This window comes from Setaria italica, chromosome III, assembly GCF_000263155.2.
Source record: "Setaria italica strain Yugu1 chromosome III, Setaria_italica_v2.0, whole genome shotgun sequence".
NCBI classification, from domain to species: Eukaryota; Viridiplantae; Streptophyta; class Magnoliopsida; order Poales; family Poaceae; genus Setaria; species Setaria italica.
The window spans coordinates 39,894,187-39,918,633 of NC_028452.1; the positions used below are offsets into that span (position 1 = coordinate 39,894,187).

General features: G+C 46.2%; 1 protein-coding gene across 1 annotated transcript; it reads right to left on the bottom strand.

The window, feature by feature from the left end:
* Positions 1–8,516: 8,516 nt before the first annotated feature.
* On the bottom strand, positions 8,517–10,782 carry LOC101756330 (GEM-like protein 5). Its single transcript, XM_004962599.3, has 2 exons — positions 10,107–10,782; positions 8,517–9,198 (listed from the first exon to the last, which is right to left on the bottom strand). Exons 1-2 carry the CDS (start codon positions 10,495–10,497, stop codon positions 8,705–8,707), a joined length of 885 nt encoding a protein of 294 aa, XP_004962656.1. The 5' UTR covers positions 10,498–10,782; the 3' UTR covers positions 8,517–8,704.
* Between the last annotated feature and the right edge of the window lie 13,665 nt (positions 10,783–24,447).

Below are 24,447 nucleotides of genomic sequence, written 5' to 3' on the forward strand. Positions count from 1 at the left end.
TCCTCAGGTTCTGAGTCTTGGCTGGTGAATAATGTTCTGCTATGAAGGCTTTCATCAACTCCCAATTCTGAGTTGTAGGTGTAAGTAGAGAGTAAAACCATTGAAGCGCCCCTCCAAATAGAGAGTAGGAAAACAACCTTGCTCTAAGTTGATCCTTGTTAACCCCAGCCATATCGAAGGTGTTGTATAGCCATGTAAACGCTTGCAGATGAAGATTAGCATCCTCCTTGCCAGTGAAAGGTGGACTCTGCACCATCCTCAGTGTTGAAGTCTGGATTGTAAATGGTTGCCCAATGCCGTCCAACTCATGGATAGGTAAATCAGTGATGTTCGGGATGCACAGCTCCTCGATGGTATGCTCTACTTTAGGTTGATCTCCCATTGCATGTGCTTCCGGTACTACTAGCGCGACTGGCACTCCTCTTGGACTTGCTAGTGGTGTCAACTTTGAAGTAGATGATGATGATGATGATTATGATAATGATGATGATGATGATGATGATGATGATGATGATGATGATGTTTCCGACACTTCCAATTCTTTCTTGACAGCTGAAGTTTTGATCTCCAGCTTTCCTGCTTATGCTAAACGTCTTCCTTAGCTGTAAAGTTTTTTGGATCATCCATAAATTTTTTTTGGTTTGTTGGAGAGGTAGCCATCCATCTCTTGTAGTTCTTGACAGCTGAAGTTTTGATCTCCAGCTTTCTTGCTTATGCTAAACGTCTTCCTTGGCTGTAAAGTTTTTTGGATCATCCATAAAATTTTTTTGGTTTGTTGGAGAGGTAGCCATCCATCTCTTGTAGTTCTTGACAGCTGAAGTTTTGATCTCCAGCTTTCCTGCTTATGCTAAACATCTTCCCTGGCTGTAAAGTTTTTTGGATCATCCATAAATTTTTTTTGGTTTGTTGGAGAGGTAGCCATCCATCTCTTGTAGTTTTAGTGGAAGCAAACAAATGTTTACAAGAGCTAGATTGAACTTTTGATTGAGATTGAACAAAACAAAAAGATTAAAAAGAAAAGATAGAAAAATCATGAACAAAAAGTTATATCAACAAATTCATAGTTAAATTAGAACTTGGCAATTAGTTCCCCGGAAACGGTGCCAGAAAAGCTTGTTGATAGCTATTAGCACGCCAATTTGTGAATCACAAGCGCATGGATCAGTTGTAGCTCTTTCCTCAGAGTATTCCCCCAAGATTTATCAATCTGTTGAACTCATAGCACAAGATCTATTTCAAGTAGTATTGTTAGTATGAACTTGGTGTTGATGAGTGATTCAGATCCAATTTACTAAGCATATATAGACAGATAACAGATAGAGCAGAGGTAACCAATCTAGAGCAGCCTAGACTATGCATATATTGTAATTCTAAGCATGGATAGCAAAGCAACACAGATATGATCTTAGTAAAAAAGCATCTTTAAATCTGCACCTCCAGTCCGGCTCCCGAAACCCTCCACCTTACACAAGAAAGATCCTGTCATGATCACCTCTATCAGCGCAAGTAGGTTAAGGGCACAATCAAAAGAACATGTTATACTCATTGGTAAATCATACATGCAAATCTGATCACCACGACCACAAGAACACCCGAAGCAATTTATCATCGATTCATAGATTCAAAAGCAAACAAACCCGAAAGAGCATAAAACTATAGAAAGAGATACTTAGATCGCTAAGAACATGAACACATCTATTACTTCATCATGAATGATTGTACATCGCAAGATCACTACCGGGATCCTACCTTGATCTTGATAACTCCTAGCTCCAGAACTTCAGCGTGATCTTCCTCGCAGGGTGATCACGCCAGCAGGGGCTCAACTACGCTAACCCCCGACAACTTCATGACCCTCGGCTCTCTGAAGTAGCGTCCCTCAAGCTCCTTCTACTTCTCTGCTGCTTCACATTGAGTACGTCGTCTTGGATACGGGGCTTGGTGGATTTTTAGGGTATTTATAGTGTAGAGAACGTGTGGCAAAAATTGGAAGGCGAGGGGGCGAAGGAAACCCCTGGGCCGATTGGCCTGGGTGGGTCCAGGCCAATCAACCTGACCTTTTCCTTTGGCCCCTCGCGCCCTGCTTCGTCCCCAAGTCTCCTTAGGTGCTCTGGAGTCTTCTTTTCACTTGCATGTGGACCTGGCACGTCCATAGCTTCGGGATGAGATTAACCTTTGATAACTTTCTAAATATCTGCTTGATCCTCTTTGATCCTGAATTGATTCTTATCATATCTTCACAAACTTAGCCCATAAGTCATATTGGAGGATTGGTTGCCAACAACGAGCTTGAGAGGGGGCCAAGGGACCCTAGGCCGATCGGCCTGGGCCCTTATAGGCTGATCGGCCTAGGCCCTCCCTGGGCCTGTTGGCCTTTGTCTTCGTCTGGTTCATTGCTTGTTTCAGGCTTTATCCAAAAGTATACATTTAGGTCCAATTTCCTACAAAAATAGTATATCCTCCAAAATATGTGGCACATGTGACAATGACCGGTTTATTATGTGTGATCAATAGTTTAGGTATTAAATTCATGTCAATATTAAAGATAAACAGGGGTAAAAGTGTATCAATAAAAAGCGTCAACAGCCGGGCAGGAGGGGCTGACGAAGAGTACTTCATCATCCAATACCTACCACTATGCCTAGTTGACTCCCCTAGGGCCTAGTTGGAGTACCTATTCCGCGAGCGGATCCAGGTCTAGGCAGACCTAAAGGACGTCTTTGTTAGCAACTTCCAAGGAAGATGCACGCAGCCCGGGAACTTCTGGGACCTAAAAAGCTACCGGCAGAAGTCGAGGGAAACCCTCCAGGAAGTCCAGCGCTTCTCGAAGCAGTGCAACGAACTCCCTAACATCATCAATGTGGACGTGGTCGGAGCCATCATCTCCAGCACAATATGCCGGTCCCTGGTCCACAAGCTCGGTTGCTCGAAGCCTCGGACAACCAAAGAGCTCTTAGATATCTGGACAAATCACACCTCCAGATAGGAAGCCATGGACGCAGTGTTCGAGTGCGGCAAAGCAAAGCAAAATGGGAAGATGACAGGCTACGTCCTCTGTGGGAGGACACATGAAGAAGAAGAAGAAGAACAAGAAGAACAAATTGTGAGGGGACGGCGAGTTGGTGGCTGTGGCGGAACGACCGGAGAAGAAAGGGGGAAAACCCCCAACTGATTACTTCGAGAAGATGCTCAAAGGGCCCTGCCCCAACCACGCCTTTTTGACCAAACACCTCTACAAGGACTGCTCCCTCATGAAGAAATACATGTAGGGGAACCTCAAGGCTGCGGGACCCCAAGAAAAAGAAGATTGACGCTCCCATCCAGGAAGATGGTGGAAATGATGATGAGTTCCCTGAACCGGATGGGTGTCTCATGATCTTCGATGGGCCCATGTGGCGACGCCTACAAGTCAAAGTGATGCCAGAAACTGACTAGTCAGGAGGTGAATGTGGTCGAGCCAGCAGTCCTGACTTACCTAAAGTGGTCGGAGTCGGTGATTACATTTGACAGTTCGGATTACCCCAACCTTGTCTGACAGCCAGGAAGGTTCCCACTAGTGGTCAACTCGATTATCGGAGAGAAGCGCCTCTCCAAGTTGTTGATGGACGGAGGAAGCGGTCTCAACATCCTTTATGTTGAGACCCTCGATGCTCTGAAGATCAGTCAGATGCGCATCCAACTGACTGGGGCACCCTTCCACGGGGTGATCCAGGGAAGCAAGCCATCCCACTCAGAGCAGATCGACCTACCCGTGATGTTTGAGGACTGCTCAAGCTTCCATACGGAGACCCTCACATTCAAAGTGGTGGACTTTGGCAGGTCGTACCACGTCATCCTTAGAAGACCTTGCTATGCGAAGTTCATGGCGTGCCTAACTACGCCTACCTCAAGCTAAATATGCCTGAACCAAAGGGCATCATCATAGTTGGTTCGAACTTCCTGCACGCACAATAGTGTGACAAGGACAGCTGCCAGCTCGCCTCCGAGATCGTCGCAAAAGTTGATTTGGCGGAGATCGAGAAGAACCTCACCCCGAGTGCCCCCGACTCCAACAAAGGCATCGCCGCCTCGACATTCCAGCCGGCTGAGGAGACCAAGGAAGTCGAGATTGATGAGAACAACCCATCCAAGAAGGCGCGCATCATGGTGACCCTCTCTGGCAAATAGGAAAGCGCACTTGTTGACTTCTGGCACTAGAATCAGAACGTCTTTGCATGGTAGCCATCTGACATGCTGGGAATCCCGAGGGAAGTCGTCGAGCACCGACTCTGCATAAAGCCGGATGCAAAGCTTGCAAAGCTATGCCTACAACACTTCTACGAGGAGAAGCGCAGGGCCATAGGCGAGGACATGGTAGGGCTTCTCAAGAAAGCATCCGGGGGCTACGACCACCTCCTGGGTCACGGTTGACAAGTTCACTAAATGGATCGAGGCCATGCCAATAACGTCACTCAAATTGGAGTAGGCGGTGGCATTCATGCTTGACATTGTCTATCGTTTCAGAGCCCGAAACTGCACCATCACAACAACGGCTACACCTTCACTGGAAAAAGGGTTCCTGGAGTTTTCTTGGTATTGTTTTCTTTGTTATGATGTAGATTGCATTGGTATGGAAGCATAGACTTTTGATGCAAGTATAAAAATATTCTTGGTATTGTACATCAACTTGTCTTGAATTGCTTCGCGAGTCTTGTGTAAATTCATTAGGAGTTTGTTTATGCCGAGTTAAATTATAGTTAGATTTAAGAATTTTTTTGGAACTAAAATTTTCAAATCTATTGTATGCTACGTGAATTCTCTTTCTATATTGTGTTTCTTATATTTTATTTAAGTTAAATCATTACTTTTTTGGACTAAATCACAGTGTTTAACCTAGGGCTCGACAATGTTTCAGAAATGATGTTAAAAAAATTAATATCGAGTTTGTCTATTTGGAAAATATTCCATATATATTTACCACCACTTTTTATGTTTAGCCAAATCTATACCACTCTAAGGGTGTGTTTGGTTCCAAGGACGAAGTGGGATGGGATGGGACGATCCCACTTCATCGCGCGTTTAGTTTGGAGATAGGTAAGACGGGGACATCCATATAAGGGAATATACCTCAAAGATCCAGGACGCCCCCGTCCGGCAAAAACGAGCGGACGGGTTCATCCCACTTCAACGCCGTTGCCTCCCGTCTAACGGGCGAGCGTGAAGGGCCGACGGCGGGCGAGCATGAAGGGCCGGTAGGGGCGAGCGCCGTAGCCTCCTCCATGGCCGGCGGGGGCGAGCTTCGCGCCCCCAATGGCTGGCGGGGGTGGCACTGCCCGACCCGCCTCCGACAAAGCCCGTCCTTAGGGGGCGGGACAGCTAGGGCTAGCGGGCGCAGGAGCTGCTCCGGCGGCGTGGCCGGGACCCTAGGCTAGCGGGCGCAGGAGCTAGCTTGGCGATGGCAGATGGGGGAAGAGGGGGCCAGTTAGAGGGGATAAGGTTGAGGAGAAAAAAAAAGAGAATGACACGTGGATCCATGAATGACATGTGAGCCTCACTAAAACCTACAACTAACGGTGTTAGCCAAACCATCCGTCCCTCATTTTCAATCCATCGTACTAAACAAAAAACTAGGATGAATCCATCCCTCTCAACCAAATATCCAACAATCTCATCCAACAAATTAGGACGGACCGTCCTTTCATCACTCCTTATCTCCGGACCAAACAGACCTAAAAAGACAGCAGCGTCCGCGTCGCGAAACCAGGTCTCTGCCGGGCAGAGCCACTGGCGACTCTCGCGGCCTCGCCACCCCATCGGGCCCACCCCACCCTGCACGCGCCGCACCCTCCCCTCCTATCCGCTCCGCACCTACCCACGCGCCGCAGCCCCCTCCCATCCCATCTGCTCTGCTCCACCCATCCCAAAACCCGCGTGGAGAAGGCCGCGCGGCCGCGCCGCCCGCCGGGGCCAAGCAGCGCTGGTGCCGAGCCCCTCCGCTCGCGCCCGGAATCGTCCCCGGTTCAAGCCCCCGCGCAGCGTGAGGGCTTCATCTGACGGCACGCGTGGCTGAGGCGACGCGGCGCGGAGGAGGCCGGGGCGGCCCGGAGTCGCGAGGAGACGGGTGGCGGGAAGGAGGCCGAGGTCACGCGGGAAGATCAGCGCAGGCGGAGGCGCTGTGGCGCGCGGTCGCCGGCACACCCGCGCAGGGAGCCGGAGTAGGAGATGGAGAGAGGAATGCCCTCCCGGCTCCTCCATGTCCCCTCGAGATGTGTATCGGAATGCCCTCAGTAGCAGCAGCGTCGGCGAGGGGGAGCAGTAGCAGCCGGTCGCCGGCCGGAATGCGGAGCAGCAGATGCAGCGGACAGCGGCGGAGGTGGCGCGGTGTCGGCGGAGCGGCCCGTCGGGGCTGGAGCAAATCTTGATGTCGGCGACGGAGGGTGCCTCGAGCCCCGCGAGGAGATCGTCGAGGACTTGGTACCGGTGCGGGTGCCGCTCGCCATGCCGGACCTCGGTGTGGAGGAGGCGAACGCCTCGTAGAGGGCGAGCTCGTGCTCCCCGCGTGGTCCTCTGCCTGGAGCAGTGGAGCGGCTTGTCCAAGAGGCCGGTGTCGTCGACGAGCGGGCCCAGCTTGTTGGGGAAGGCGCGTTGGCCGGCGACCTGGTGCTTCAGCGGGCAGCGGAAAAGAAGCAGCAGCGTGCAGGCAGCTTGCGGCGGGGGCGGCGGAGTCAGGTAGCAGTAGCACTGCAGCAATGCATAGCTTGTGGTTGTGGCTTGGGCGGTGGAGAAGATAAGGAACGCCCTGTTTGTTTGACTGAAAGATGAGCGGATAAAGTAAGAAAGAGAAAGGGAGGAAAACGAAAAAAAAGTAAGGAAAAAAAGAGAATAAGAAGGCAGGAAAAGAAAACGAAAATACTAGTCTAATCTAAAACTATTGGTAATATTAATCCTATTTATTTTATATGAAATCATATTACAAATTGAGAGAAAATGCAGATCCACTAGGGGCATATTTGGACATTTAACATATTACATGCACTAATGAACTGGAGATCTTGTAGATAATTTTAGAATTAGATCTTATAATAATTAAAATAGTTTGTGGGCATGTAAGATATTAGAGTTCAGTGACTCATATCATCAACCAAAACCATAGACAGATAGATCCAGATTAATTGGATTGTTTCAAAGTACTCTATTCTCTTTTGATCTTTTGATCTTTTGATCTTTTATAGTCTTATTTGAGTTGTCTCGGACATGGTTCTCGTGCATAGTTACTCTTCTAGAGAAAAATAATAGGTGCAAATAAGGAGAACTTCTCGTGGAATCCACTAATGAGGAGTACGGAATGACGTGATTAATTGGATAATAAGTATGATTCTTCTGAGTCATTTTGCCAAAGTGAAATAGTATATCAAAAGCAGTGTTTGTATACGCCTAGTGCCGCCTAGGCGACAAAGTGGACTTATTTGCCAAGACGACACCTTTGAAAGCTTGATAAAAAAGAATGGGAGTACTTACCTCGTCTACGATTTTAGAGAATCAAATGTCACTGTAGCAATGAAGCTAAGAAATTTGTTTGATATAAGTCCATTTACATGCATGAGCACTCACATAGTATAGTGCATGAACGTGTGGTAATCAAACTACCTGATCTGTTTTTAAATACATGATATTTGAAATAATATATTCTTAGCAATCATGTTCATAGGAATTGCCTATTCATTTTAAAGATATGATATTATGACAAGCTAGGACGTTTAAACTAATTGACTTGTACGAAACGTTAAGTATTGTTATAATTTACTCCATGACAATATGATATTTATTTTAGATCCAGGGCGAGTCATCTAAAAATTAGCTATTGATGATCCCAACAGTGGGGTTAAAAGTGGACTAAAAATTAGTCAATTCTCCAACTAAACTTTAGCTCATTAGCCCTCCAAATCCAGTTAAAGGGGGACTAATTTTAGACATAAATGGAAAAAGACCAAAATACCCTCCTACAAAAATCTTATCTTACTTTTTTTTTGGATAGAGTGGCTTTTACCAATAAATGGGGCTAAAAATTAGCTCTCCTAACGATCAAATGAACTTTTAGCAAATAGCGGGGCTAAAAATTAGCTCTGACACCCTTACCAATAAATGGAGCTATTACCAATAAATAGAGCTAAAAATTAGCAATAAAGAGAGGTAATGGTCTGTCTCCAAACAAGCTAATTTTAGCTAGTTTTATTCCATCCAAATAATTTTAACTAGTTTTATTCCATCCAAATACCCGTAGCAAATCATGACGCCAGCCGGTAGAAAAGAAAAATCTAAGCCTAACAGACCCTAAAAAAATCTAAGCCTAACAGACCCTAAACATACCAGAACCCATCCATGGAAAGCCGGTCAAACTAGCCCAACCACGTATTGCTCAACCCACAGCAGCCCGTGTACAGCCAACCCGACCCATACATTTCCATTGGACAGAAACCAAATATAAACCGACCCATGAAACAGGGATACGGGCGCGTTCTTCCAGGTAAATTGACAAATATTCAGCGACACACGACATAATCAATTCGGTGAATTAGGGAAAACGTGTACTATTCACAAGTGGATACAAAAACAATTCACAAGCAAAAACATCCACAACACAAAAGTCGGCCACCGTCCTAATCAACAAGCAAGCCACACTACTGAAGTACCGAGTACATATGCGTCTCCGACGAACGGACCCTCGTCACTTGGTGCCGGCAGCGGCTGTGGCGCCGGCGACGCCGTGCTGGGAGCGGTGGGACACGGCCTCGGTGAGGTGATGCACGGCCTTGTCGTAGCTGACGAATCCCATGAACCAGAAGTCGTGGGAGTCCACGGTGACGACGTGCACGTACTTCTCCGGCGGGTTCTGCTTCATGGTCACCGGCTCCACCGCCGCGACCTTGGCCAGCGGGATCATGACCTTGTAGTAGCTCCAGGCGGTCTGGCCGGACGGCGCGGCGAAGGAGAGCGGGCGGTCGCTGCAGAAGGCCACGTTCATGTTGGTCAGGTAGAGCGTGCCGGCGACGGGGCCCGTCGCCGTCGACAGGTAGCACGCGAAGGTCTTCTTGAGGTGCTCCTCGGGACCCGAGGAGAAGGTCTGCTTGTACAGCTTGTCGAAGCCGCCCTCCGACAGGGCCTTCGCGCCCAGGCTCAGCTTCCCCATCGCCGCGTCGGACATCGACGGCGCGGTCTTCACTGGAGAATGCATAAACAGATAGATGTCAAATACCTTTTTTATTCAAGCTTAAAATTACATAGCTGACAAGTCAAGTTTCAGCTGTCAACATGGAACGCGAGATGGTTGGTTTTATATCAGATATGAACTTGGTTGAGTCAACAATGAGCTCACCACAACTGAATTCCTAGGGTTCAGGGTAAGAAAACCAAATCCAAACAACCCCCAGTATAAATCCAAAAAAATTTTCAGGTTGACTTGCGAAAAAAAATTAAGTCTTGTAATTCGGGCTTGCTGGAAAGATTTCATTCTAGGTATAGGATGAGTTTGGTACTGTCAAATTGCTTCTAAGATTATACTCCGTCCCAAATTACAACTCGTTTAACTTTTTTTTTCTATTCTAAATGCATAACTTTTGCTATGCATCTAGAGATAGAAACGAATAGTAATTTGGAACAGAGGGTAGCTAACACTACTGCAGGTACGTGAAGGCGATTCATGTGTCTTGCTTGTTTTTGGTTACAATCAGTTAGAAGTGTAGAAACAGAATCAGTAAAAGCAGAGGATCCTCTGCCCCCAAAAGCAGAGCACCCCCTCTGCTCAGGTGATGATGAAAAACAGAGGATGCTCTGCTCTAGCAAACTGATCGGCTGAGCGTCCTTTCAATAGTAAAGTTCCAAAATTTATCCAAGTGTCACTAATATCGCGTAAAAAAAGTCTCTTTTTCTTGACAGAATCAGATATAATCATAGTAAAAAGAATCAATAAGAGCAGAGAGCCCTCTGTCCCCGAGAACAGAGCACCAACTCTGCTCGGGTAACGAGGAAAAGCAGAGGATCCTCTGCTTCTCATGACTGGTCGAGTGAAAACAGTGATCTAAAGCAGTCACGCAGAGTAGCTGCAGAGGATCGAGGAGCAGGGGCCTTACGGTTGAACCAGATGTTGGATGCGAGCTCCTCAGCCTTGCGGCTCCAGGTGTTGAAGAAGTCGAGGATGTGCTCCATGGGGCTGTCCCCCTTCCCCCTCTGCTGCTGCGCCGGCGCCGCCACGGGCTCCCCCATGATGACGTACGGCGGCAGCTCCTGGTCCCCGCGCGCCGCCGTCCACCGCGCCGCCTCCTGGTTCTCCGGGTGCGCACCGGGGGCCGCAGGCGGGCCCATCTGACGCGTGCCCCACCGCACCGCCTCAGGCGGCTGCGGCTGCCCCGCCGCGGAAGGTGCCGTGGGCTGCGGCGCGCCAGCCGGTGCTGCGGGCGGCGCGCCGGCCGGTGCTGCGGGCGCCGTGGCGGCAGTGTCGTGCTTGCCGTCCTTGCCCTCCATGGTCGACGATGGTGACACGGGAGGAGCTAGCAAAGCAAGAGGAGCAGGTGGTGGGAGTGGGACGGTGTGGATAGAGCTCGGTGGAAATGGATGGAAAGCGCGAGACGAAGACGACTACCGGATTCGATCGGCTTGATGACGGCGAGGTGGCGGCGAGGGAGGCTAGTTTTTATACTAGTAGCTGGCTGGGTTGGGCGGTGGCGTGTCGGCGAGGGAGCAGAATTCCGGCACGGAAGGGCGGCGCGGGCGGGCTGGTTCGTTCGTTCCAGACGCTGTGCTAAGGGAACAAGAAGCTTCGAGGCGCGGCACATGTGGACACGCGGACGCGGCTGGGGTACGTGGACAAGGGAGGCTTCACTTAGCCGTGGAGACAACGCGTCAGAATGTTACTTTATTTTTGTAACGACTATTAACGGGTTGGAAATATCGGATTTCCAACCCGAAAATGTTAGCTTTTGATTAGTCTCTCGTGAATACAAAATCCGAAAATGTGTTACTATCGTACTCAGCACTGCTTGAAGACATCTGATTTGGAAATATCAAAATTTAAGGGGTTTTTCTTCATCTTTCTCCTCCATCTTCACCCTTTCTTTCATCTTTTTCCTTTCTCCTCCTCCCCTTCCTTTTACTTCTAACGAAGTTCTGGGCCAGAGAGCCCCCTAGCTCTAAGATTTGTCCCTGCCCAAAAAGGTGTTAGTAAACGCGGTATGCTAAAAAATACAACCGCGTAAACAGGATTACTTACGAGTAGATGATCATAAATTATACTTTCACTCGTCGTGCGTCGCAGCAGAAGTCTTGAAGCGCGAGTGGTCGATCCGATCGACGTCGAGGAAGTAGTCGTACAATCTGACGAAGTGCGCAACTGAGCGACACCTCTACGGCAGTCCACACGTACAGGATGGGACAACGAACCGGAGCGTGCTAGCACTCCACGGCATGTACTCGGAGATCCCCGCGATCAACCTTTGATCTGGGAGGGAGGACTGCAATAGCGCACCACCGGACATGTGCGTGTGACAGCAGCGGCGGCCGCACCAGTTCCTGGTGCGTGCGGTGGCGCACCAGCTCCTGGTGTATGCGGCGGTAGATACGAAATGTGATTAGGGTTAAAATAACTTGTGGCCGGTGATTAGCATTTATAATACTTGCTTAATGGGCTAGCATTTCAGATTGGGCCAGACCCTCTTGGGCATCCAACAGTCTCCCACTTGCACAAAAGTTAATTATGCAAGTATCCATATATTCCAATCCCTTAAGTGTGTGACCCCGTAGATTCATGCAACCAATGAACATGACTTGGAAACCATTTCTGATCAATAGTTATCATTGGCCTCTAGCATGGCGTACTGACTCCCAAAGGTCCATGAAGATCGTATCTTGCATAACCTTGACACTCGTCAAAATTATGCCCTTCCGCCACACGACACCTAGCCAAGTATAAGGCGAGTGAAGTGCTATCCTTATTCTTAGCCATCTCTCACTCAGTGAATAACTTTTTTTTGATCGACTAACGTTTAGTCGAGGCATGGCCATGCGCTTCCAGTTCATCACATTGAGAGGGCCCAGAGAAGTCTCTTCCTAAAACGGGAGGGGCAGATTCCTTTTTGACTCGGTATACCCTGCGACTTGCTTCAAGCACATCCGAAAGCTGCTTTTATAACTACCCAGATATGGAATAGCGTTTAGCAACCTAAAAATACGATGCTCCACAATCCGGGACTCTGCATCGATCTCAAGTCAGAGGACATAATATGCATGTCGTTATGAGACTCACCGATAGGAGTGTACTCGCGGTGTCTCGTAGTGGTTCTATCCGGCACTGTGTTCCTAACATGTGCCTACATTGTTGGTACAATATCCCATATTGCCATGACATGTGAAACAAGATCATCCACCCAACACATGTACCAGCTTATCTCTACATCACAGTCCCGCATGACGGATGAAAGCTAGGGATCATTTTTAGTACAATGTCAATATTGTATCATGAAGTTTCACTAACGAATCACGTATTCGCTAATCACATATAATGACAAAGTCATGGAACATATTGCTGAAAAATGCAGATTACAGATGTTGACATGATATCATCATCTTATGACTACCTTTATGGAATACATCATCATAAGCCTCCCATTAGTGCTAGTCAGTTATGCCAGCATCTCATGCCCATTGATTTTGTATGCATTTCATGCTTTGCTTGCGGGAGTGGCTTAGTCAACGGATCTGCAATGTTCAGGTCGGTGTGCACCTTGCATATCTTCACATCTCCTCGATCGATGATTTCTCGAATTAGGTGATATTGTCGTAGTATGTGTTTGGACTTCTGGTGTGACCTAGGCTCCTTTGATTGTGCGATAGCACCACTATTATCACAATAGAGGTCTATCGGACTGGAGCAACTAGGGACCACGCCCAACTCAGAAATAAATTTTTTGATCCATACAGCTTCCTTTATAGCTTTCAAAGCTGCAATATACTCGGCTTCTGTTGTCGAATCTGCAACTGTCTCTTGCTTGGAACTTTTCCAGCTTACTGCCCCACCATTGAGGCAGAAGACATATCCCGATTGAGATTTGCTATCATGCTGGTCAGTTTGGAAGGTAGCATCGGTGTAACCATTTACAACGAGCTCCTCCGAACCTCCATAGACTAGGAACATAACCTTAGTTCTTCGGAAATACTTAATGATATTTTTTACTGCAACCCAGTGACCATCACCCGGGTTGGATTGGTACCTGCTCGTAACACTTAGAGCATACGAAATGTCTGGACGTGTGCACAACATGGCATACATGATCGAGCTAATAGCCGAAGCGTATGGCATCCGACTCATCCTTTCTTGCTCATCAGGCGATGACGCACACTGAGTCTTGCTCAAAATATGACATAGGTATGAATCCTTTCTTGGAATCATTCATGTTAAACCTATTCAACACCTTGTCAAGGTACATGCTCTAGCTCAATCCATTTAAGCGTTTAGACATATCTCTATAGATCTTTATACCCAGTATGTAGGCTGCTTCTCCAAGGTCCTTCATAGAGAAACTCTTTCTCAATGAGGTCTTGACATCCTCCATAAGCGGAATGTCATTCCCAATTAATAGTATGTCATCTACATACAAGATTAGAAATACGAGTGCGCTCCCACTAGCTTTCTTGTAAACACATACCTCTTCTTTATTCTTAGAGAATCCAAATGATTTGACTACCTCGTCAAAATGAAGATTCCAGCTCTGAGATGATTGCTTTAGCCCGTATATAGACTTCCTAAGTCTACACACTTTTCTAGCATTTTGCTTGTCGACAAAACCTTCAGGCTGTGTCATGTACACATCCTCACTTAGGTTTCCATTAAAGAAAGCCGTTTTGACGTCCATTTGCCAAATCTCATAGTCATAATATGCGGCAATTGCTAGAAGGATCCGAATAGACTTCAGCATGGTGATGGATGAAAATGTCTCGTCATAGTCAACACCTTGAATTTGACGAAAACCTTTCACTACCAGTCGTGCCTTATAGATGTGAACCTTTCCATTAGCATCTATATTTTTCTTGAAAATCCATTTACACTCAACGGCTCTCACACCATCGGGTGGATCAACCAGGTTACAAACCTGATTTTTCCTCATGAACTCCATCTCGGATCACATGGCATCAAGCCATCTCTCAGATTCCGGTCCCATCAATGCTTCTGTGTATGTTTAAGGCTCCTCATTGTCCAACAATAGGATGTCCAGCTGCCCTGTAATCAGTAGCGTCTACTTATCAGGTGCGCGATGTGCCCGTGTTGATCTTCGTGGTTGAGGTTCATCATGTTGGTCAGCGACCATCGCTGATTCATCATGTTGCACCTCATCAATGGGAACTGAAATATTTTCTTATGTTCCTTGAACTTCTTCAAGTTGCACCGTGCTCCCACTAATTTCTTTCAAGAGAAACTCTTTCTCAAGAAATACAGTGTTTCGAGCAACAAACACTTTGTTCTCTTGATGGTTATAAAAATAGTATCCTTTGGTTTCCCTTGGATACCCCACAAAGACACATTTATCAGATATGGGCTTGAGTTTAGTGGGCATCAAACGCTTCATGTAGGCTTCGCAGCCCCAAATCTTCCAGAACGACAAACTGGGATGCTTCCCAGTCCATATCTCATATGGCGTCTTCTCTACAGATTTAGATGGTACACGGTTTAGTGTGAACGCAGCAGTCTCTAGTGCATAGTCCCAAAAATACAATGGAAGATCATCTTGACTCATCATAGACCTCACCATGTCCAACAAGGTTCGGTTCCTCCGCTCGGACATGCCGTTCCACTGCGGTGTTCCTGGTGGAGTCAATTGTGGAACAATCCCGCAACTCTTTAGATGATCGCTAAACTCATGGCTCAAATATTCGCCACCACATTCCGATCGTAGGAATTTAATTATCTTGCCGGTATGATTACTTCATTTTGGAATTCTTTGAACTTTTCAAAGGATTTTCCCTTATTCCTCATCAAATAGATATAGCCATATCTACTCAAGTCATCAGTAAAGGTAATAAAGTACTAAAATCACCTCTTGCGACCGAGTTCATTGGACCGCATACATCTGTATGTACTAGGCCTATTAACTCGCTTGCTCTCTTGCTTTGTCCAACAAAGGGAGTTTTAGTCATTTTTCCAAGTAGGCACGACTCGCATGTCTCAATCGATTCAAAATCGAAAGGATCGAGAAGACCATCTTTATGGAGCCTCTCTATGCATTTCTCACCTATATGGCCTAAACGACAATGCTACAAGTAAGTAGGATTTGAGTTATCTACGTGAGTTCTCTTAGTACTAATGCTATTAATTTCTGCATCTTCTAGATCAAGAACGTAAAGCCCATTCACAATGGGACATCTCCCATAGTACATGCCATTCATAAAAATGGAACAACACTTGTTCTTTATTATGAATTCATAACCATCATCCTCTAAACATAAGGAGGAATTAATGTTCTTATTCAATGCAGGAACAAAATAACAATTATTAAGTTCTACCACTAATCCAGAAGGCAATGATAATGGATAAGTGCCGACGGCCAACGCTGCAATCTTTGCTCCATTCCCGACGCGCAAATCCACTTTGTCTCTCGCAAAGCATCTAATTATTTTCAGCCCCTGCAACGATTTGCAAGTGTGAATCATTGCACTAGTATCAAATACCCATGCATTATTAGAATGCGTAGCAAGATTAATTTCAATAACATTAATACCTTCCGCGGAGGTCGCACCTCCTTTCTTCCTTTTATCTTCCAAGTACTTCTTGCAATTCCTCGACCAATGCCCCTTAGCACCACAATGAAAGCAAGCATCGTCAAGGGATGCACCAGCTTTCTTTTGTTTTTTCTTTAGCTTTGGACGCCAGCCCGGAAGTCCCGCTTTCGGCAGGTTTCTTAGCCTTCGCTGGGCGCTTACGCTTTTTACCCTTCCGGACTGTCATCACATGACCAGAAGTCTTCCTAAGACCCGCCTCTGCCGTCTTAAGCATCCCATGCAACTCAGTCAGCGATTTCTTCAAACCATTCATGTGATAGTTCAGGATGAACGGCTCAAAGCTAGCAGGCAGGGACTGCAGTATCACATCGGTGGCGAGATCATCATCGAGGGGAAAATCCAGTCTCTGCAAGCTCTCAATGTACCCAATCATCTTAATAACATGAGGGTTGACTGGAGCACCTTCAGCAAGCTTGCAACCAAACAGGGCCTTTGAGGTATTAAACATGTCAACCCTCGCCTGGTTTTCGAACATGCCACGTAACCCCACGATCATATTGTATGGGTTAGTGCTCTCAAATTGCTTCTGTAGCTTAGAGTTCATGCAAGCAAGCATCAGGCACTAAACATCCACATGCACTACACATCCACCGCATCATCAGTATGCTTCACATAAGCACGATATGCACTAGTGGTGTGCGCGACATTCTAAGGCTCTTCTGGGTAAGGCGTATCAAGAACGTTCTCTTTTCTTTCTTGTCTGAGAACAATTCTCAGGTTCCGATTCCAATCAACAAAGTTTGTTCTGTTCAGCTTATCTCTATCTAGGATCGATCGCAGATTGAAGTTTGATGCACTCGACATTTTCTACAACACTAAGATATGCAACATGTAGCACTTCTTTTATTAACACTTTTAATGAAAGAATTCCTGCTATGTTGTGCGAACGTCCCCCGGTGTTGCATAGCAGGATGACATCCAATGTTCCCTGTGATACTAGTGAGCTTTGACATCACTGCTAACATCATAGTGAACAAGGTAGGCAACACTTGCCAATCACATCCAATGCGACTCTCATTTGTTGGGCGACATCATATGTCTCGGCTCGTAACACTTATGCCCCAAAGCCCAAGTCCGACTTGATAGCTCTGTCAAGCAAACCAACACTATGCCATGGTGTCCCACACCACCCAATGGATCAAGGTAGAAGATGACACCATGCTTTGGCAGACCCATCACCTACTAACAAGACCCCAACGGTGCAGCTGTTGGAAGGGCATAAAATCTTAATTTTTCATGAGGAATTTATCATGCTCATCACTGGCAGTGCATAATAATAATCATCACAGATAATCAAATTATTGTGATAGTATGGCTTTTCTTCATCCAACAAAAATTAGCATATGTCGACAATTGCCAGTGTGCACGCCTACGCTGAGACATCACATCTTGGGTGCCTTCTCTAAGGTACGACGATCGCCGAGTCGCTTCGCTCGTGTTGAAGAATTACATAATCTAATTCAGCTAATACATGCTAGTAGCTAAAATAAAATAATAAATTATATCACAAGAGTGGCACGCAAGCCGAATAGGAACAGCCTCAACCTAGCTGTAATAATTTATGATACGCAGGCCACACGAAATTATTACATACAGATCATCACATGATTTTGAGCCATACCATCACATCATTCTCTGCAAAAACGATTTAGGTGTTTCTACAAATGATGCAACGCATACCCCCTTTTTTTTTAAAAAAAGAAAATACGATCTGGTCTCGTCAATCGATAACGGATAGAACAAATTTTTCTTATGCTGCCAGCAAGCTAACAGACATGGCATTCTAGCCGACATAGCCGTTCATGCCGCGTATCGACTGCTTCGCTACATGAACTCACAACCTCGTGGTCAGCCGCGCGACGCTCGCGTGCCATCGTAGAGACGGCCAGTTAGCTGGTCACATAATGAGGAAGTAAGAACGGAGTAAAATAGTCCAATTCGCGTGTAACGCTATTTGCCAAAACGATCTGATCTACAACCAACCATGCAAAATTTTTAATCTAGATTGAAAGCAACACAAGCACAACCCTGGTACCACTGTTAGTAAACGCGGTATGCTACTCGCTAGGACACAAAAATATAACCGCGTAAACAGGATCACTTGCGAGTAGATGATCATAGATTATACCTTCACTCATTGCGCGTCGCAGCGGAAGTCCTAATGAAGCGCGAGTGGTCGATCTGATCAACGTCGAGGAAGTAGTCGTACAATCTGACGAAGTGCACAACCAAGCGACATCTCTACAGCAGTCCACACGTACAGGATGGGACGACGAACCGGAGCGTGCTAGCACTCCACGGCACATACTCAGAGATCCCCGCGATCAACCAGGAGGGAGGATTGCAACAGCGCACCACTGGACAGGTGCGTGTGACTGCAGCAGCGGCGGTGCACCAGCTCCTGGTGCGTGCGGCGGCGCACCAGCTCCTGGTGTATGCGGCGGCAGGTGGGAAAAGTGACTAGGGTTTAAAAAACTTGTGGTCAGTGATTAGCATTTATAATACTTGCTTAATGGGCCAGCAGTTTAGATTGGGCCAGCCCCTCTTGGCATCCAACACCTGGCTCCGAGCTGTAGTACACATCAGTGGGCAGGGCTCGCAGTCTCCAGTGACCGATGCCCCTGCAGGGTTCTCGGATAGTCGGACCTGATGGATTCCGTTCGTTCCAAATTGTAGATTATTTTAGCATTCTTAAATTTATAACTATATCTATATCTATATATAGTTATATAGCAAAAATTATAAAACTAGAAATACTAAAATAATTTACAATTTAGGATGGAGAGTGTAATAGGCTGCTAGATGTTGGTTTTAGAGTGGTGTTTGGGAGCTTCTGCTAGTTATGGGCCAGTTTGGCAGGGCTTCGGCTCCGGCTCCGTACGGTTACCGAAGCACGGAGGAGCCGGAGTCGCACCAAACGGCATTGACCGCGGAGCCATTTTTTGGCACATTTGGAAGGAGCCGGAGCCGTTTTAGGCCTGCATGGAGGAGCCCAAAAAAGTGGCTTCACGGCTCCGGCTCCGCACGAGGAGCCCCTCGCGAGGAGCCCTGCAAACTCGCCCTATGTGTTGGTTAAGTTGACGTGCTCCGCCGGTGGGCCGGAGGAAGAAACAGTGGTACGATCGTGATCCTAAACTGAGTAATGATTTTGGTCATGTTGCAGTGTACGGATGGGGTGTCAGGCGTGCTTTAAATAAAAAAAAATCCGAATCGAGTCAAAGTCAATGACATGTGGGACTAATGGAGAAATTTAGCGGCGTAGCTCGAGGAATATATCAGAGGGGGCCGCCTAAGAAATTAACCTAAGTACTTAGCAAATTGATGCTTTCATTAGTTAATCTCTGGGAAAATTACTGTTTTGTAAAGGAAAGTTAGGAGGGTCATGGCAACCTTAGGCGACAATGAAGCCGGAGAAATGCCAACTGATTCTTCGAGTGTCAAGATGGTAAATATCCCTCCTTCCGCACTCAGTTCGTTGTTATTCCCACGCTCCCTAATGGCTTTGCCTTCCTCTTTGCTGCCCAAGGCCCTCTGATTCTCTTGTTAGATTCGATCATGATCGAAATAACTATTCATCCGAAATATTGCACAGTTCGCGGAAAAAGAACCACCTTTTAAAGTTAAGTTTCGGATGAAATTTTGTGAACTCGCGACATGAACCCCGGAAAAGAAATTTAAACCCTACCTCTCACTAGCTAGTCAAAGGGGCCGTCTTCATCATTTGCTTTAGCGCTACTATGTAATTCATTTTGAACATATAAAGGGGCCGTCTTCATCATTTGATCTCCTTGCTATTATGCACGTTTTATGCCAAGTAGAATTTTAGTTAGTCATTTTACTTCGTCTGTGAGATGAAGGGAAGTATTTTATGTTGTGTATTCTTAATTTCAAAATAATTTAGTGGCCAAGGAATAAATTTTTAAGACCCCAAGTGCACCGGTGTTAGCTCAGATTAATTCTTGGAATGTTTTCCACTTTATATCTAATAGGTTCTGTATTTTTATAAATACAGCTATATTTAATAGTTTCTGTATTTTTATATTTCATACATATATAGTCATTTCATACAGCTGTAACGATTTGAAACAATGGTAATAACATGGTAACCACGCTAGCCATTTTAAACTGCTATAGCCAAACAAAACAGTGTATTTTTCTGGCATGCTTGCCACCGTTTCAAACGGTTACAGCCAAATGTGAAACAAGAGTAACACACGTAACTAATATTTTCTTTTTGTAGCTTTCAAAAAAAAATATTTTCTTTTTGTAAAACCACAATCAAATGTGCTAATATAACTTATACTATTTTTATTTTCTACATTAATTAAAAATCACCGTTCAGTTGGCGGAAATAAAAAACATTCTAGAGACCTTATAGCCGTTTTATTTGGCTGTATATTTGGTTACAGCCGTTTGAGCGGTTATACAAATTATTAAATATAGAAATGAAAAAAAATCACTATATTGGCTAATCCGTTGGTTCCAAATTCCTGAGTTGAGGCCCAACATTTGGCCCAATCTATGAAGTCCAGTACAGCGTCACTTACGCCGCCTCCATGGTGACAACGGCTGCCAATTAGCCTGTTCGGTTGAGATTGCTGCAATTGTGGCTGCAATAGCTAGCCTTCTAAAACTACAGGAATTAGAGTTGCTGGGGCCGCAGCCGCAGCTGTAGCGTAGCAGCAAGAATTCATAGCCGAACAGGCTGAATAGTATTCCTGAAACCTGCGCGCCCATTGCTGGCGGCTGACCCCTCCCGCCGTCACTTACGCTGCCGCCTCCATGGTGACAACGGCGGCGGTGCGACTCTGCGACGACGGAAGACTATTAGTAGGCACGACTCTACATTGGCGCTTCGCTCCTGGAGTCGATCTCTCATTTCCGACGCCAAGGAGGAATTCTACATGGCCCGGGAGGTCATCCTACGCCTCGACTCTGCACAAGAATTCAAAGAACCATCCGATGCTGAATTCACCCTCCGCGCCAAACTGAAGAAGAAGCTCCTAGGGTGTGCTGTCATTGAAAGAGCTAGGAAGAAACAGTGCTCCCACATCACTAACCTAAAGGAAGGAGACGGAAACACAAACATTTTTCCATCTAAAAGCAAATGCATGCCGACGAAAAAACTTCATCCAACACCTTGGAAAAGCAAACGGCTGGGCTGTAAACCACGAGGATAAGGAAGAGGTAGTCACCGAGCACTTCGCCGAAACAATGAGTTGCCTGGATGCGAGGACACATGACATCGATTGGGGCGGCCTGCCCTTCCCGGCTATAGACCTATCCGCCCTGGACCTTCTGATCATGGGAGAGGAAATTCAACAAGCCACCTCCCAACTGCCGCAAGACAAGGCTCCAGGCCCCAACAGTTTCACAAACCTCTTCTTAAAAAAATGCTGGGTCAAAATCAAGGGGGATATAGTGGCTGCGGTAAACTCCTTCTACAATATACGATGACCTTAACCTCCTCAATTCAGACAACATAATGCTCATCCCCAAAAAGGAAGGCACAGAGGGTATCCAAGACTTTTTGCCAATCAGTCTTATTCATGCCTTCGCCAAGATTATTATTAAGATCCTTACTCTTTGACTGGCCCCCTTTCTACACTCCCTTATCTCACCGTGCCAAAGTGCATTCATAAAAACGAGAAGCATCCACGACAACTTCCTCTACGTCCGGAACATAGCTTGCAGATTCCACAGAAACAGGACACCAGCACTGCTCATGAAAGTCGACATATCTAAAGCTTTCAACTCCGTTCGATGGGACTACTTAATGTCCTTAATGCAGCACAGAGGCTTCCCACAGTGATGGCGAAACTGGATTGCGACATCCCTCACCACATTATCATCTAGGGTGCTGCTTAACGGAACTCTGCTCGAGCCAATAATCCATGGCCGTGGCTTGTGGCAGGGTGACCCTCTCTCCCCCATGCTATTCATCCTGGTGATTGACCCCTTCACCACCTTCTCAACCGGGCAACTGAATTGGGCTTCCTAAGTCGACTAGGAGGGCGGGCTGCACGGTTCAGGGTCTCCATGTACGCGAATGATGGAGCTATCTTCATCAAGCCCACAAGGATGGATGCCTCAAAACACGGCTAGGCTCTTGTTGCTTTTCGGGAAGGCAGCAGGCCTCTGTACAAACCTGCAAAAAATGAGTGTGGTGCCGATCAGATGCTCCAACATTGACCTAGATGGAGTCCTTGAGGACATGCCAGTGACCGGGTTCCCAATGAGATATCTTGTCATGCTCCTCTTGATTTGTCGGTTGTGTAAAATTGAATTCCAACCCATTATCGACACTGTAGCAATACTGGAGCAGCACTGTTCATGCTATTTTTATCTCACCTCTTCCTCCCTCTCACAAACCCACAAGGAGCTGGTGGAGCCACAAATTGTGGTTCCAGTGGTTCTAGCTCCAGTACTGCTGCAATATTGGAGGCGGAGCACCCCGGAGCCCGACCAAAGGGGCTTACTAAGGATTTTCGCAATGTGCAATGTTGACACGACAACATCTGGTATGTACTTAAAATAAACCGTTACGACTATTACCTCCATCTTTAAATGTATAAATGTATGATATCTAGAACAAGCTAATTAGTTTAAAAATAAACTAATATTTTTATCTATCATATCTTTTAAAAAAGAGACTAGATTTTTATATTATTCATGAAATGGATTTCATGGATAGGAAGCAGTATGATTCCGTTGGGGGAACCAAAACATAACAATTCCCACCTAATGTTAGACCTCCTTACCCCTCACGGAGGGTCCATCTGTCAGGCCGAAGGTGTGACGAAAGAGCCAGCAGATCGAAATTTTTCACGATTCTAAAATATTTCCGCCAAATCGTGCTTATTTTTTTTTCACCGTGCGCCCACGCTCCCGTGTGTACTCTTTTCCGTTAATCACGCGCGCGTACCTTCTCTGCCGCACCCAGCCCTTCTCTATCGTCACACCGCCTCAACTTCTCCCGCACGCCGGCCAATCAGTGATTATTTAGTTCCATGTATACCTCGCACATGGTGGGCAGCCAATCGTGATTAGCGGCCGTCGTGTGATCTCCCGTTGTTAATCTCCTTATTTGTATCCTCACACACGGTTGGCAGCTACGACTCCATGGTCATGAAATTGGAGACCGACCTATCGGTGGCCATCAACAACGCATGTAGCTGCTGGTGTCCGTGATCAACAGGATCTGCCCGGCCTTGAGCTTCTTGTGTCCGTCGTCAACCCGTGGCCATCGACAACGGGCCCGTCATCAACAGATCGTTGCCATGTGCGCAAAGATAGGTACGTAACTCTTTTTGCTTTGGATGATGATGGTGACCTCCTATCTCGATCAAGACTTCTTCATGGTGATCTTCTATCTTATACCGAGGTTTCTTGTAGGATGGTCCATTCACATTTAATTGGAATTCACGCGTAGCCGTGTTATTATTCGCAGTGATAGGTACCGATTTGTGTTGATGTTGAAACTCGCATCTTGGATGCAATCTGATCTAAATAATATTAGTTTGAGAGTTCTTGTAGAAGCGCACATTCACATCTCATTAGAATCTCATTAATTAGAAGCGCACATTCACATCTGATCTAAATAATATTGTGTTATTGACGATGAAACCTCAGCAAGACTGACTGCTTTCTTTCGTTTTGGCTTTGCGTTGCTTTTTGCAGGATCTCTATAAGAAATCGCTCTCTGCGGATGATGGCTTGAGAAAATATCATTTGCATTGTTCTGTGCGAGGTATGGCAGTCTATATGCGATGTTGCTTAGTTATTCGAATTCATGTTGTGTTTATGCGCTCCATGATTCCATATGCCTCACGTGTGACATATTCAATTAGATTGTTGTATTCTGCTTCCTGGGTTAAGATGGACAATCGAGTTCCACTTGGAAATATTACAAACACAATCAACCAGGGTGCTGGTCGTTATCGTAAGAGAGCAAGGGCCGGGTTACATACCATTTCCTCTCTTGAAGGATAAGGTGCTGGTGGCGTAAACAAGGGTATACAAGTAAATTACTTATTGTTCTTTTATGTGCCTGTTGCATGTGCAGATGTCTAATATGTGAATATCCATGTCTCCAATGAAGGTGTTCCTGCAGATGGAAATGTTGATGACGCAGAATGTAAGAGGCAAAAAGCAAGAGATAGGTATGCAAACATGTCAGCTGACAAGAAGGCTGAGCGCAATGCAAAAAGAAGAGAATATTACCATCGTAAGAGCAACTCCAAGAGGACCCTAAAAAATTCTTCCTCAAAATTATGTATTGGGGGTTCTTCCAAAAAAATTTTCCCCCAAAAACATATCAATCCACAACAGATCGCTATTAAATTGCCCCCAATGTTTCAAAACAGGCCATGTCATCGTATTGGGCCCATCAAAAGGGACGCGCGGGCGTGCGAGAATCAGGATTGGGGAGGAACGTCAACGCTAAAATATACGCGGTGGCAGGCTGTTTTTTACATCGCTAAAAAATTGGGAAAGGTTTGGGTGGACTGTTGGAGTTCGTTTTTTATTTTTTTCTTCCTTAAAGGATATTGGGGGTAAGATTAGTAGCTTTTTGGAGTTGCTCTAAAAAAGCTGAAAGATAAGCAACCACCACCGTACAAGGTAAGTATATTATTCCATGTCTTA